The sequence below is a fragment of the Meles meles genome, chromosome 4, assembly GCF_922984935.1.
Source record: "Meles meles chromosome 4, mMelMel3.1 paternal haplotype, whole genome shotgun sequence".
Classification (NCBI taxonomy): Eukaryota; Metazoa; Chordata; class Mammalia; order Carnivora; family Mustelidae; genus Meles; species Meles meles.
Window position 1 is genome coordinate 164,626,546 of NC_060069.1, and position 13,345 is coordinate 164,639,890.

Below are 13,345 nucleotides of genomic sequence, written 5' to 3' on the forward strand. Positions count from 1 at the left end.
TGTCATAAAGGATGAAGAATGTTCCAGATCAATGGAGACTAGACTGGTGATGACCCAGTTCGGAATGTGACTGGCCGCAAACCAGAGGGGGGCGTTGCTGGGGAAGGGCGGGAGGGCGCCGGCCGCCGTGCTTGCCGTTGGACGGTGGGTGGTGTCTCCGGGTCGGGGCCCTGCTCACCGGTCCTCCACGGCGCCCGGGGCCTCTTCCCACGGTCCGGGCTCTGGCTCCCGCGTGTGGGCGCGTTCCTGCGTGTTTTCACCCGGCAGGTGGTGAGCTGCCTTTCTCCCGGCTCTGCGTCTGCCAGACGTTGTTTCTGGATAATGACCCGGGACACCCAAGAGCTCTCAGTGTATACGGCTTAAATCTCTTGAGATTTACTTTAAAGATTTAAAAAATATTTATTAATCCACTTAAAAATAGCGATAAGAAACTTATCACATCTTCACATAAGTTGCACATATTTATGAAAGAATTTCTTTTTTTTTTTTTAAGATTTTATTTATTTATTTGAGACAGAGAGAGAGAGCCTGAGAGGGGAGAGGTCAGAGGGAGAAGCAGACTCCCCATGGAGCAGGGAGCCCGAGGCGGGACTCCATCCCGGGACTCCGGGATCATGATCTGAGCCGAAGGCAGTCGCCCAACCAACCGAGCCACCAGGCGCCCTATGACAGAATTTCTAAAACAAAGATGTGGCCCAGAGAACGGCTCGTTTTCCACGTTGCGGGTCTCTCTTGGGGCCGGTGTGCTGGGGAACAGGCCGCACCGCGCTAGTCCATTGTGCTTCCCGCATTGTGCGGCCCCTGGAAGACGCACTGTGCCCCAAGGGGGGGGACAGTGACACCCCACATGGCCCCGCGAACCCCCTCAAGGGGTCTCTGGGCCACTTTGAAGATCACTAGCTTAACACAGGTTCCAGTTCCCGGAAGGCCTCAGGGAACGCTTGCTCAGGGAGGGAGTGGATGCCGGGATGGCTGCGCCACGGCCGGTGCGCGGCTGGGTCCGTGAGCTCCAGCGCGCTGGCGGCCTTGTCGCGGAAGCCCGCCTCCGTGTCCTGTCTCCGAGGGTTGGCAAGCGCCGACCTCAGCGCTCCTCTTCCCGTGGCAGGTGTCCCTGTGAGCAGCAGGGTGTCCTCCAAAATCCAGCAGCTTCTCAACACCCTGAAGAGGCCGAAGCGCCCTCCGCTGAAGGAGTTCTTTGTGGACGACCTTGAGGAGCTCTTGGAAGGTGAGCAGTCCCGGGTGGGCTCGTGGCGGCACGGACAGGTGGCTCTCCTTGTGGGGCTGCGGGCAACTGTGGCGCGTGTGGTCACACGGTGACGTTACAGCACAAGCAAGCGGCCTCCATCTGCCGCCAGCCCTGGGGTCACTGTGCGTCATGTCACATGAACGGGGAGAAAACGCGTCTCTCATGATGAAGGGACTTAGCGTTTCTCTGTGCCGCTGGTCCAGGGCTTGGTACTTGAAGACCCCTAAGGGTTCGTTTGAGTTACATTATTTCAGTTTTTTTGAGGTCAGCTCCTGGCCCAACGTGGGTTTGGACCCATGACCCTGAGATTGAGAGTGACCCACTCCACAGCTGAGCCAGCCGGGCGCCCCCATTCTTTCCTTTTTCATTTAAACTGTAAATCTGAAATACCTGCCTTCCCATGCTTTTAAAGTGTATTTTTAGCATGGTTTTGGCTCTTTTCCAGAAATCCAATCTCTCTTTATGAGTGAGATATATATTTAGGAAAAAAGAATATAGATCTATTTTTAAAAGAAAATTACCAAGAAACAGAAAGAAGTCTAAATCTGTAGGAAGGGAACAGAAGTAAAGACCAGTACGAGGTCTGAGTGCGTAATTGTATTAGAGCCGTGGGGCACGTGGCTGGCTGGCCCCACCCCTCACACCTCTCCTGTACAGTGTTTCTGCCCCAGTGACGACTGCCAGTCCCCTCCTCACTGCGGGTTAGACACAACTTTTAGGGCATCGTTTTCCCCTTTGTAATCAGACGACGCCTTTCAAATTCAGAGTTCCGTGGTGGAAACGGTCTTTGGCCAGTCTCTCTTGCACTTGGGCAGACGCTGGTTACATAGCATTGGAGACGTAATCGGTTTTACTTTATTTTTCTTTCAACATGGTGATAGTTGTTTTGAGTGCCCAAAGTGAGATGGCGATTCTACTCGCTTTTATCTTTTATAAGTGGGTTCGTGCCTGCCCCTCAGGTGTCGCCATCGGCCATTAGCCCACGCACTGCTGCCGTTATGGGGATTGTCCTGTGAGGTCGCGGTTAGAGTCCAGCGTTATCCATGACGAATCTCCATCTGTCCTGTGGTCCGCTGGTCTGTGACTATTAGAACGATAAGGAAATCAAAACAAGTTATTTGAACCTTCTTACAGTTGGTATTTTTTAAAAGATTTTTATTTATTTGACAGACAGAGATCACAAGTAGGCAGAGAGGCAGGCAGAGAGAGAGGGGGAATCAGGCTCCCCGATGAGCAGAGAGCCCGATGCAGGGCTCCATCCCAGGACCCCGGGATCATGGCCTGAGCTGAAGGCAGGGGCTTTAATCCACTGAGCCACCCAGGCGCCTCAACAGTTGGTATTTTTTAAGAGGATGCTTAAAAACAGAGTGTATGTATTGTACTATAAAATGCTGATTTCTTAATTTCAACTTTGCTTACAGTGCAGCAGCCGGACCCAAATCAGCCGAAGCCCGAGGGAAGCCAGATGGTGGTGCTGAAAGGGGAACCTCTGGCTGTGGGGGTTCCCTGGCCCCCGTCCCTGCTGGCTGTCTTGCAGCGGTGGGGTACGACACAGCCCAAAGCCCCCTGTCTGACCGCCTTGGACACGGCCGGGAAAGCCGTCTACACTCTCACCTACGGCAAGTGTTGAAAGCGGTCGGGCTCTGGGCTAGCTGTAGAATGTTAGGTGTCGCGTAGCATGACCTAGAGCTTCATGAACATGCTAGAACGATTCCTGAGAAACCAACACAGCTGTCAGAACAACAGAACATTGCCTCACTCCAGGTGCCCCTCCTGGACCGCTGCCCCTCCCTCCCCGCAGAGGAGGCGACCGGCCACTGCTCTGGTGTTGGGGTCACACCCAAATATGCGTCTCTGAACAGCGGCATTTAGGTCTGTCTCATTTTGAGCTCTGTGTGAATGCAGTCATACACTATGCATTTTTTGTGTTTGGTATCTTTTGGTTCCGTATCATGTTTTCACATAACACAAATCGTAAGCATCTGGCTTGATGCATTGTCACGGAGTGAAGATACTCCTCTAACTACACTTAGCCCCGAGCATTTCCAGGTCCCCAGGCCCCTGTGTCCCTTCCAGCATGCACACCCTCCCACTGACGGTTGCCCTGTTCTGAGCCTGTGAACACCTCTGGCTTTCCCTGATCCAAGTTTTATGTAAAGGGAATTGGGCAAAGGGTGTTGTGTGTCTGCATTCCATTGTGCAGCTTTGTTCATGAGGCTCGGCCATGGTGTCGTGTGGTGCTCACTGATGGACGTGTTCATTGTATGAATGTGCCGAGAATTTCTAGTGTACTCTACGGCCGATGGACGTTCCCACTGGGGCTATTGTGTACGGTGCTGTCATGAACATTCTTCGGGGAGTCTCTTTGTGCAGGGCATAAATGTACACGTGCGGGAGCCGTGTCTGGCTTAGGACACGCAGGGACACAGTGTCCGGACCAGGCGTGCAGACTAACCCTTGCTCCCCATCCGTGCCAGCACTCGCTGTTTTCTGTCCGTTTCCACTTAGCCTGTCCTGTAGGCGTGTGGTGGTGTCGGGTTATGGCGGTAATTTGTTTGCGTTTCTCTGATTCCGGATCATACTCTGTGTGTTTATTGGCTGTTTGAATATCCTCTTTTATGTACTACCCAGACCTGGGCTCATTTCTCTGTTTGGCTGCTGATGTTTTCTTCTTTGCGTGTTTCAGATGGGAGTCTTTTGTCAGAGGTTTTGCAAATGTCCTCTTCCACTCTGCGCACCTCTGACACTTTTATCTGCAGCTGTAGATAAATGAGAAGTCTTAATCTAGTTAGATTTATCTACGTTTTCCCCTTTATTTTAGTGTTTTCTTTGTCCTGTTTGCCAAACCTAAGGTCACAAAGATACTCTCCTACTTTATCTTTTAAAAACTTGGTTTGCTTTTCGTCTTCTGCATCTTCAGTTTCGTTTGTGTGGCGTGACCCTGCAATCATTTTCTTCCCTGTGAGTGTCTGATTGACCTAGTACCGGCCACTGAAGAGGCAGTCCTTCCCCCGGGCACATCAGGTGAGAAGACACGTGGGTCTGCAGCTGCCCCCGTGCTCTGTCGTCTGTCCGTACCCCTGAACGGCTACGGCTCTGTGAGTCCTGGTGTCTGGTATAGACGCCCTTGGGCTCCGTGATTGTTCCTTACGGTTTTCTGGACTGTTCTTGGCTCTTTGCATTTCTGAGCGTCTTTAGTATCAATTTGTCAGTTTCCAGAGTGGTTCCCGCTGGGGTGTTGACTGGCCCCGCACTGATTCTGTAGTTAAACGTGAAGAGAAGTGATACCGTTACAGTTACACAGTCTTTGTTCAGGACTCTGCGCGCTGCCCCCATCTCAAGGCTCAGTTTCTCTCGTGAACGTTTCATCCTTTTGCGTACAGAACTCTTGAGCTCCCTTCATTAGATTCATTCCTATTGTAAGGGAAGGATTTAAAACTTCTCCCGAAGTGCAATTGAGTATTTAAATGGTGATTTTTTTAAAAAAAGATTGCATTTATTTATTTGAGAGAGAGTGAGAGAAAGAGAGAGCACAAGTGGGGAGCAGCAGAGGGAGAGGGAGAAGCAGACTCCCTACTGAGCAGGGAACCCAATGCAGGACTTGATCCCAGGACCCTGGGATCATTACTGGAGTCGAAGGCAGAGGCTTAACAAGCTGAGCCTGAGATGCCCCTAAATGGTGATTTTGTACCTAATAATCTCATTCAATTAACTTACTAATAACTTTTCTTTTTATGAATTAGTAGTTTGTTCATATATTTTTTGGGTACCCAGTGTTCAAAATCATGTCATCTACGAGCAAAGACCTGTGATTTTGGCCTCCCCAGTACTTGCCTCGCTGAAGCGGTGCCGTGCTGCGGCGTGGGCCTGCGTGCCGCCTGCGAAGCTTTGGGTGGTGAAGTATGATGTTCGCTTGCTTTGGGTAGAAATTCCTTGTCAGATTAAGAAAGTTCCCTTCCATTCCTAGTTTACTAGAAGTTGTTTTGTTTTTTACCATGGATGCTTTGAATTTTATAAGACACGTTTTCTGCTCTGTCAAGATGATCATATCTTTCTCCTCCCCACTTAATTTGATGAATTACCTTGGTTCATTTTCAAGTGTTAAGCAGCCCTGTCATTCCTAGAATAAATCCACTTAGCCGTGGTATCTCTTTAACAAGTGTCTGAATTGGATTTAGCCAATACGTTGTTTAGGATCTTGGCATCTGTGTCCATTAGCACTCGGTCCGTAATTCCTCAGAAAGATGCTCACTGCCCGCTGCGAGCAGCATGGTCTGCTCCCAGCCCACCCGCTGGATTCAGGTCTGTCCCCTCCTTCTGGAGCTTTGAGTACACGTATACCTGTGTAGCTTTAATGTTCTTTCTTCTATTTTGTATTCTTTTCTGTATATTTGATTGACCCTTGAACAATGGAGGGTTAGGGGTGCTGTCCCCTACAGAGTTGAAAACCCAAGTATGACTTTTGACTCCCCCCAAACTAACTACTACTAGTCAGCTGTTGATCAAAAGGCTTACTGATAACATAAACAATTGATTAACACTTATGTTATGTGTTGTTTTTATTAGATATCATATTCATATAATAAAGTAAGCTAGAGAAAAACTGTTACTAAGAAAATCTTAGAAAGAGAAGATACATTTATAGTACTGTTACCATATTTACCCAAAAGTCCACAGGTAAGTGGACCTGCATTGTTCGAGGGTTGTCTGTACTTCAGTTTGGAGATTTTTAAATTTTCCTTTATTCAAATTCTCTAATCCTGTCTTCTGAAATTTTTATTCTGTTATGAAATTCCTGGTGAGTTCTTAATTTTGATATTCTGTATTTTGATTCCTCTCCTAATTTTCTAAGACAATTCTTTATCATTCCACGCATTGTCTTTGTCTTTTCCATCATTTCCTGGAACGCATACGTCCTCATGGTGTCGGGAAGTTTCCGTCAGCCAGTTCCAGGTCGGATCACCTGTGGGCCCATTACTGTTGTCTGTACTTTCTCTTGGTTTTAGTTTAGAGAATTTATCTGTGGAATGCCCGGTACCTTTTGGATCGAATGTTGGACAGTGTGAAGAATTATGGAGGTTCCATGATGCCCCTCCATGAGAGACGTTCCTCCTTTGCTCTTGTGTGGCAGGTGGCATGGTGGCTGGTCCCACGGTGGCAGTTGGGGCTGGCTCAGCTGAGCGCCAGGCTGTCCTCCTCTGCAGTTCCCCAGCCGTGGCTTCTGTCTCACGTGCTACGTGCGCACTCCACTTCACTTCTCAGAGGCTTTTCACGTGGCTTTTCGGCCCCTGCTGCTTGCAGCCCCAGGACTTGGTAGATTTCCTGAGGGGAGGCTGGTTGTGCTGGTGTGGCTCCCTGTACCCCCCGAAACTCAGCTGTCGTCTTCGCGCCTCAGTGGCAGTACTCTGTGGGCGTGAGTCCGGGAGATACTCTGTCTGCTGCGGGGGCCAGGGCCCTACTGACCCCCCAGCTGTGCACGGTCAGCTCGCCTTCCCAAGGCAACTCTTCTAGTTGTCGTTGCTTGATGATTCCTGCATTTTACCCAGGTTTTAAATTATTTCAGGTCGGAGCCCTGGCCCGCTGACAGCGCTGTCTCCTATTTGGAGGCAGTCTTTTACCGTCACACGTTTACGCTCTCATATCTCTGCGCGTAGCTGTAACTCATTCATTTCTGTCTAAGGAGGGATAGATTGGAATTTACCATTTGTATTGGTTGTAATGTTCATATCCAGTTTGGGCTCTTACAATGCTGCCAGGAGTGTTCTGGGCTGTGCCACCTGGTTCTTGAGTGTGCCGTTTTGAAGGGTATGTACTCTGGAGTGGACGTCCTGGGTCTGGGGTTCCGCGTATCTTCACGTTCATCAGATAAAGCCGAGCTTCCCCAGTTTGCACTTACCGGTCAGCGTCAGGCCCACCTGCTCCCTGTCATCCAGCTTCCGGTGGCTCCTCTGCTGAGACTGTGGTGGTAGTATTTTGGTGTTAATTTGCATTTTCCTGATGAAAAAGTAGATTGACCTCTTTTCCTGTTTTTTTAATCCTTGGGGTTTTCTTTTATGTTAAGTACTATTGAATCTCTTGTGCAATTTTTTAAAAAGATTTTATTTATTTATTTATTTGACAGAGAGATCACAAGTAGGCAGAGAGGCAGGCAGAGAAAGAGGAAAAAGCAGGCTCCCTGCTGAGCAGAGAGCCCGATGCGGGGCTCGATCCCAGGACCCTGGGATCATGACCTGAGCCGAAGGCAGAGGCTTTAACCCACTGAGCCACCCGGGCGCCCCCTTGTGCGTTTTTTATGTAGGGTTATTTGTGGTGGGTAATGTGGCGCACACTTCCTGGTGTGTTCTGGATACCGGTCCTTGACAGTGACACGTGCTGTCGGTGTCCCCACTGTGAGCCTTCCCCCTGCTGACCACTACCTTAGTGAGCAGAAGTTCCTTCCTCCTGCTCATGGCCAGTCTTCCGGACTTCTCCGTAAGGACTCTCCCTGTGCCTCGACCCTCAAGCTGTTCTGTCGTCTTGCCGTAGCTCTGCTGTTTGCCGTTGACATTTAGATCTACCAGATGCTGGGCAGGAGTCTTGCGTACAGTGTGGGGATGGGTCCCAGGGTCTGTCTTTCAGGATGGACTTGCCCACACGTGGTGGGGCTGTTGTGGTTCTCTGTTTTATCCCTTTGAGTTATATGCCACCCTATGCCAGCACCAACTTCCAGAATGACTGTGGCTCTGTAGTTGGTCTGACAGAGATTCACGATGTGCGCGGTCACGTCATCGGTCACGTCATCTGCAGGCAATGCTCTCCGCCCTCCCCCTTGCTGCGCTGACCCCGACTTTCAGTAAAAAGGCAGATGTCCTCGGCTCGTTTCTGTTCCCCCAGGGGAAGCTTTCAAGATCCAGATGATGTTGATTTTCTGTTAAAACTTTTTGCATTCTTTTTTTAAAGATTTATTTACTTGCTTGAGAGAGAGAGAGAGAGAGAGAGAGAGAGCGGGGGAGGGGCGGGACAGAGGCAGAGTGGGGAGTCGGCAAGCGCAGTCCCCACTGAGCGCGGAGCCCTAGGCGGGGCTCAGTCTCACCGCCCCGAGATCACGACCTGAGCCCAAACCAAGGGTCAGACGCTCAACCGATGAGCCTCCCAGGCGCCCCAAAGCTTTTTGCATTCTTCAGATAAACTGACTTGGTGTTTGTGTATAGACAAAGGCAACAGTGTTTTGGTTGAATAAGTTTTTTTGTCACTGATTTCTCAGGTCTCTCTGTTCACTTATTTCATAATGTCACACCCAAGTTTGGTGTCATCTGCGGCGAGGTCAGGGCACTGCTCGGGGCGTGGCGGCTCGGACCGCACGTGGTCGTACCCGGAACCTGAAAGGGGCCGAGTCACTACTGTCGCTTCTCTGGTACCGCGTAGGGTGCGTGTGGGGCTGCTTCGGGTGCTGGGGATGGACTCGGGTTTTTCTGTTGTCCTACCCCATGGTCGCCACTGCCTCGGTCTCCCTCCCCAGAAGCCTTTAGTCTGCCTTCCCCTCCCTGTGTTTCATCTTCCGTCGTCCTCAGGGACACTCTCCTTTGTTGAGTGTTCAAGGCTGGGCTCTGCCCCTGAGCCTGCGTACCGGAGGGCCGTGTGCCGGGCAGAACCTGCCGGGGCCGGGGGCTGTGTGCTGGAGGGCCGGCGGCTCTGGATGGTGTCCTCCTGGGTGAAGACTGGAGATGGACAAAGGACCCACTTATGAGTTATGACTTCTGTGCCACTCATGATAAGGGATGTAGTTGAGAGATGTTCAATGACATGAAAATGCATTCCAAATGCAGTGCTGACTGAGAAAAGCAAAGTGAAGTTTGCTCCAGCGTCTTGGAAACTTCAGTAATTGTGTATGTGCATGTGTGTGGCCACGCGTCACTGAAGGAATGCTGACCTTCCTGTTCTCTGTCTTCTAAATATCGTGCAATAAATTCCTCTTCTGTTTTTGTCTTAAGAAAAATAAGTCCATAAGTTAATTTTAAGAGAAAACTATGATGTTCATTACAGCATTGTGCAAAATAGTTATCAGTTGGAAACGTACCTGAATGTCCAATACTCCAATACTAGAGTGATGGTACATTATGGGTTGTTGTGATTGCTACGTTAAAATGTTAATTATTAGCTTCTTTAATTTTACATTGCTTAGTATTTTTATTTCATTTTAGGCAAACTTTGGAGTCGGAGTTTAAAACTAGCTTATACTCTACTTAATAAACTGACTAGTAAGAATGAACCACTACTTAAACCTGGAGACAGAGTAAGTAACTAGAAGAAACTTACGGGAGTGAGCAAAAACAAGCTCTAAAAATATGTCTCATTGAAATCAGTGTTCCCTCAGCTGGTTCGACTTACAGCATTAATACCAGGGATTTAAAGTCAGCACAGAAATATTGAATGTGGACAGAGTTTGCGGTGATGCACACAGGGTGTCGGTTCGTTTCTTTCTTCACGGCTCGACGGCTGACTCTCCAGCATCTTTCTCTGACTCCATTCCTTTCAGTAGAAACAATATTGATAAATATTATGTCCTCAAAGCTTAGGTTTTATGAGAAAACGTTGATCTTACTTGGAAATTCCTCTCTTCCCCTCGTCCCTGTGACCAGGCAGCCCCCATGACCCCACGCTGAGGTAGAACGTGACGGGGGCTAGCGGCTTATTTGTGCCGTGTGCTGCTACATTGCCCAGCATTGTTGCATCACCCACGTGGGGCCACTTAAATTAACCACGATTAAATAAAGAATTTAGTTCCTCGGTCACCCAAGCCGCGTTTCAAGGACTCGTGAACCCCATGTGGCTCATAGCTACCCCATTTGATAGCTCGGAGATAGAACATTCCCGTCATCATAGGAGGTTCTGTTCCTGAGCACAGCTCTGGGCGAACTGACCCAGACGGGAGGAATGTCCCGGATGGAGGGCAGGACTCTCAGCAGGGAGACCGCCTAGTGAGACGGCTGCTGTGGTCAGGTCACCCCACAGTGAAGCTGCATGCTTCGGGCAGCTCTCCGAGGGTCTACGCTTTAGAAAGAACCACTCACCAAGGACATTTGAAGAATGTGAAAGAACACAACGAATAAGCAAAGATAAGAAAAGCAAGAAAAGTGGAAGGTGGGGGCGGGGGGAGGAAACAAATGTGGAGGGAAGTCACATACAGAAGAGAATTTTTTTAAAAGTTAGTCTTAATATCCCTGGAAAACTAAAGGTGAAAACAGTGCTCCGTAAATCAAGACGAGACGCTTGTGGGGAGGCTAAGAGATGGAAAGGACAGAGGGTGCAGGATGGAGCCTTGCTCAAGAAGGCCTGGCGTTCAGCTGGTAGGAGTTCCAGGCGGGAGAGGGACGGAGAGGAGAGACTTCTACAGTGGTAGGAAGGCCCGTCAGCATCCTGGAGCTGGCCAGCGAGAGGGTCCGCAGCGAAGCTCCCCGCCTACCGAGCAGGACCAGAGTGCAGAAAGGGCCCCCCAGCTTCTGGGGGGGGAGGGGCAGAGTGAGCTGTAGCACAGGGCGGCCTGGGGGGGACAGAGGGCCCAGGCCGGGGTACACCGCTGGGCACCTGGTGAGACTTGGGCCGGCCTGACTGGTTGGTTACTCAGCAGACACCTTCGGAAGGTGTGTACACACCCGGCGGAGTGTTTTAGAGCAGGTTGGCCAGCGGGTGTGCGGGAAGCCAAGCGAGTAGAGGGGCAGTAGCCGTTACCGGCAGCAGACACGAGCTCGGCGGTGAAAGCGAGAACAGCCCGAGAATGGGACTTGATAATGTCGTGCTGTAGACCGAACCTGTAAGAATTCCTGGTTTATGTTGTGCTTTAAAGTGACTCTAAGAATCACTGATTTATTTTTCTTGAAGATTCCTGTAAGGACAGAGACTTCCAGATACCCTCCTTGACTCCTGAGTGAGTCCCATAGTGGGGTTAATTATGGGAGATTGACAGGATCGCAGCGAATGAGCTAGTTGCCGGGTGTGGGTGTTCAGTTCGTCGTCCTGGCGTGGACAGCGCTTATGAAAGTGGATGGACACAAGCGCTGATACCAAATTCTCTAAAACTGTTTTTTTGCCAGACGTCTAGTCCCAAAGCTGTGGGTCGCAGTTCTGGTGCAGTCGCCATTAATATCAACTTTTAAAGGAGAGCTTTGCCCTTTTCAACAAATTAACTTGTTAGGAACCGGATTTCCGGACCTCGAGGAGAGAGTATAGGGCTAGCTCTCGAGCAGTTATGAGTAGCCGCTGTTTGTGCTCTCAAGGGCCCAGTGTTAACATCTGCTGTCCTGACTTAGCACTTACGGTTTCAGGCACACTTATCACAATATTTGGGCCTCATGAAAATCTTGTTCCATAGCTTTTAGTTTAGGGAAATGGCAGCTGCGAGGATGGGGGAAGAGAAAGGCAGGCCGGCCGAGGGCTGGGAGTTCATCTACAACAGTGGGAGATTCAGTCAGTGATGAGAATAGAGCAGGGTAAGCCTTACCCTGAAAACTGAGAGCAAATGGAAAAGGAAGATGTAAGATATTTTTAAGGAGGTTGGCTTGGGGAGTGAGAAGGGTGGGTGAGCTTGGGGTATTTTTTTCATTAGTACTTATATGTTATCTTACATTATGTGTTTTTAAAATGTGTTTGATAAACACAAAAGTGTAAGATGACTGAGACAGAGCATGTAACTTAGACAGGGGCAGCACGGGGCCAGGAGGGCGAACTGGGGGCTCCGCGGGAGGGTCAGCGGTGGGGGTCTCAGTCGAGGGGTCCGGGGCCCTCCACTTCCCTGTCAGCACACGGAGGTCTTGAGTGAAGATCTGTTGGACGAAAACGTTGGTGTTAGGATTTTGCCTTCTGGAGGATGTTCTGGGTGTGATCTGGTTCTGTGCCCAATCTCCCTGCTGCTGTGGGCGTTTTCCGCCTGGGCTGACAGGTGTGGGCGGCGTGTCCCAGACAGGCGGCAGGCGCGGACAGACTCGTGCTGGACTGCCGTTAGGTGCAAACACTCGACATTATTTGGTTGCTTCTAGAACAGAGACCTCAACCTGAAAACTATTTATGAAACGTTACATGGTTGAGGAAATTTAAGAACCAAGAATTAACCCCCCAAATTACATTTTCTGAACTAAATTTGAAAAGCTGTAAGGTGGTCTAAAATGTCCAAATTTTGTCTGATCAGCAGGGGTTCTAAGCTTTGAGATGACTGCCTCGTTCGCGAGTGGATTTCATGGTTTTCCCTCATGCTGTTGCAGGTGGCCCTGGTGTTTCCGAACAGTGACCCCGTGATGTTCATGGTGGCGTTTTATGGGTGTCTCCTGGCAGAGCTGGTTCCCGTTCCCATAGAAGTGCCGTTAACAAGAAAGGTAGTTAACTCGCTGGGGACCATGGCGCTCTGGTCCTGTGAGGTTCTCTTCGGAAGCTGAGCGTAGACTCACCGCGTCTCAGGCCGCCTTCCTGGCAGCCGGGCATTGTTCCGAGTGAGGAGTGGGCTGCAGGCAGGCTAGGACGGGGGCGGTGGGCTGCAGCTCCGCGGGCGAGTGTCTTGCTGTGGGAGGGGCTTTGGAAGCTGTGGATGGAGCTGTTACGTCACCCCTGTGAACTTTCCAGAACAGGGGCTGCACCTTTTCTCCTCGGATGGCTAGAATTAACGACTGGACTGGATTTTGTTAAATTGCCTCTCAAAACCAGACTCTTATCAATAATAATTTCCATGTCTTGGGACTGAGTAAATCGCACCGTGACATACTGTAGCTCCTTCTCAGGGACAGTTGTGAATATGCAAGATGAGAATTTGCTTGCTTTTCTGTCTGCACAGCAGTTCTTGTTACTGACCGATGATTAATGCGGGGACTTGCTAATATTCTAGGGAGCTGTTACGTTTCAAGTGTAGATGTCGGTGATCTGATGACTGAAAAATAATTATTTTAGGAGTAGACAAGGCGTGTGTTTTGTTCAGACAGTTAAAGTGAGTGTTTCCAGCAACAAAGACTCGAGAATCCCAAAAGAGACGTTTGAAATAAAACCAGTGCCTCCCAGAGGATAACATGATGAATAGATGTTTGAATACAGAGATTATTCAGAAAAAGCCAGAGATTTGTCAGACTTGAAGGAAGAAAG

The 13,345-nt window shown here is 49.8% G+C and overlaps 1 protein-coding gene across 10 annotated transcripts in view; it reads left to right on the forward strand.

Annotated features, from left to right (window-relative positions):
- DIP2A (disco interacting protein 2 homolog A) overlaps positions 1-13,345 on the forward strand; it is a 94,675-nt gene that overhangs the window by 43,554 nt on the left and 37,776 nt on the right. For all 10 annotated transcript variants that reach the window (XM_046002492.1, XM_046002493.1, XM_046002487.1 and 7 more), the window contains 4 exons: positions 1,106-1,225; positions 2,668-2,865; positions 9,427-9,518; positions 12,481-12,591. In XM_046002492.1, the coding sequence (XP_045858448.1) occupies positions 1,106-1,225; positions 2,668-2,865; positions 9,427-9,518; positions 12,481-12,591 (521 nt within the window). The remainder of the gene's footprint in view (positions 1-1,105; positions 1,226-2,667; positions 2,866-9,426; positions 9,519-12,480; positions 12,592-13,345) is intronic.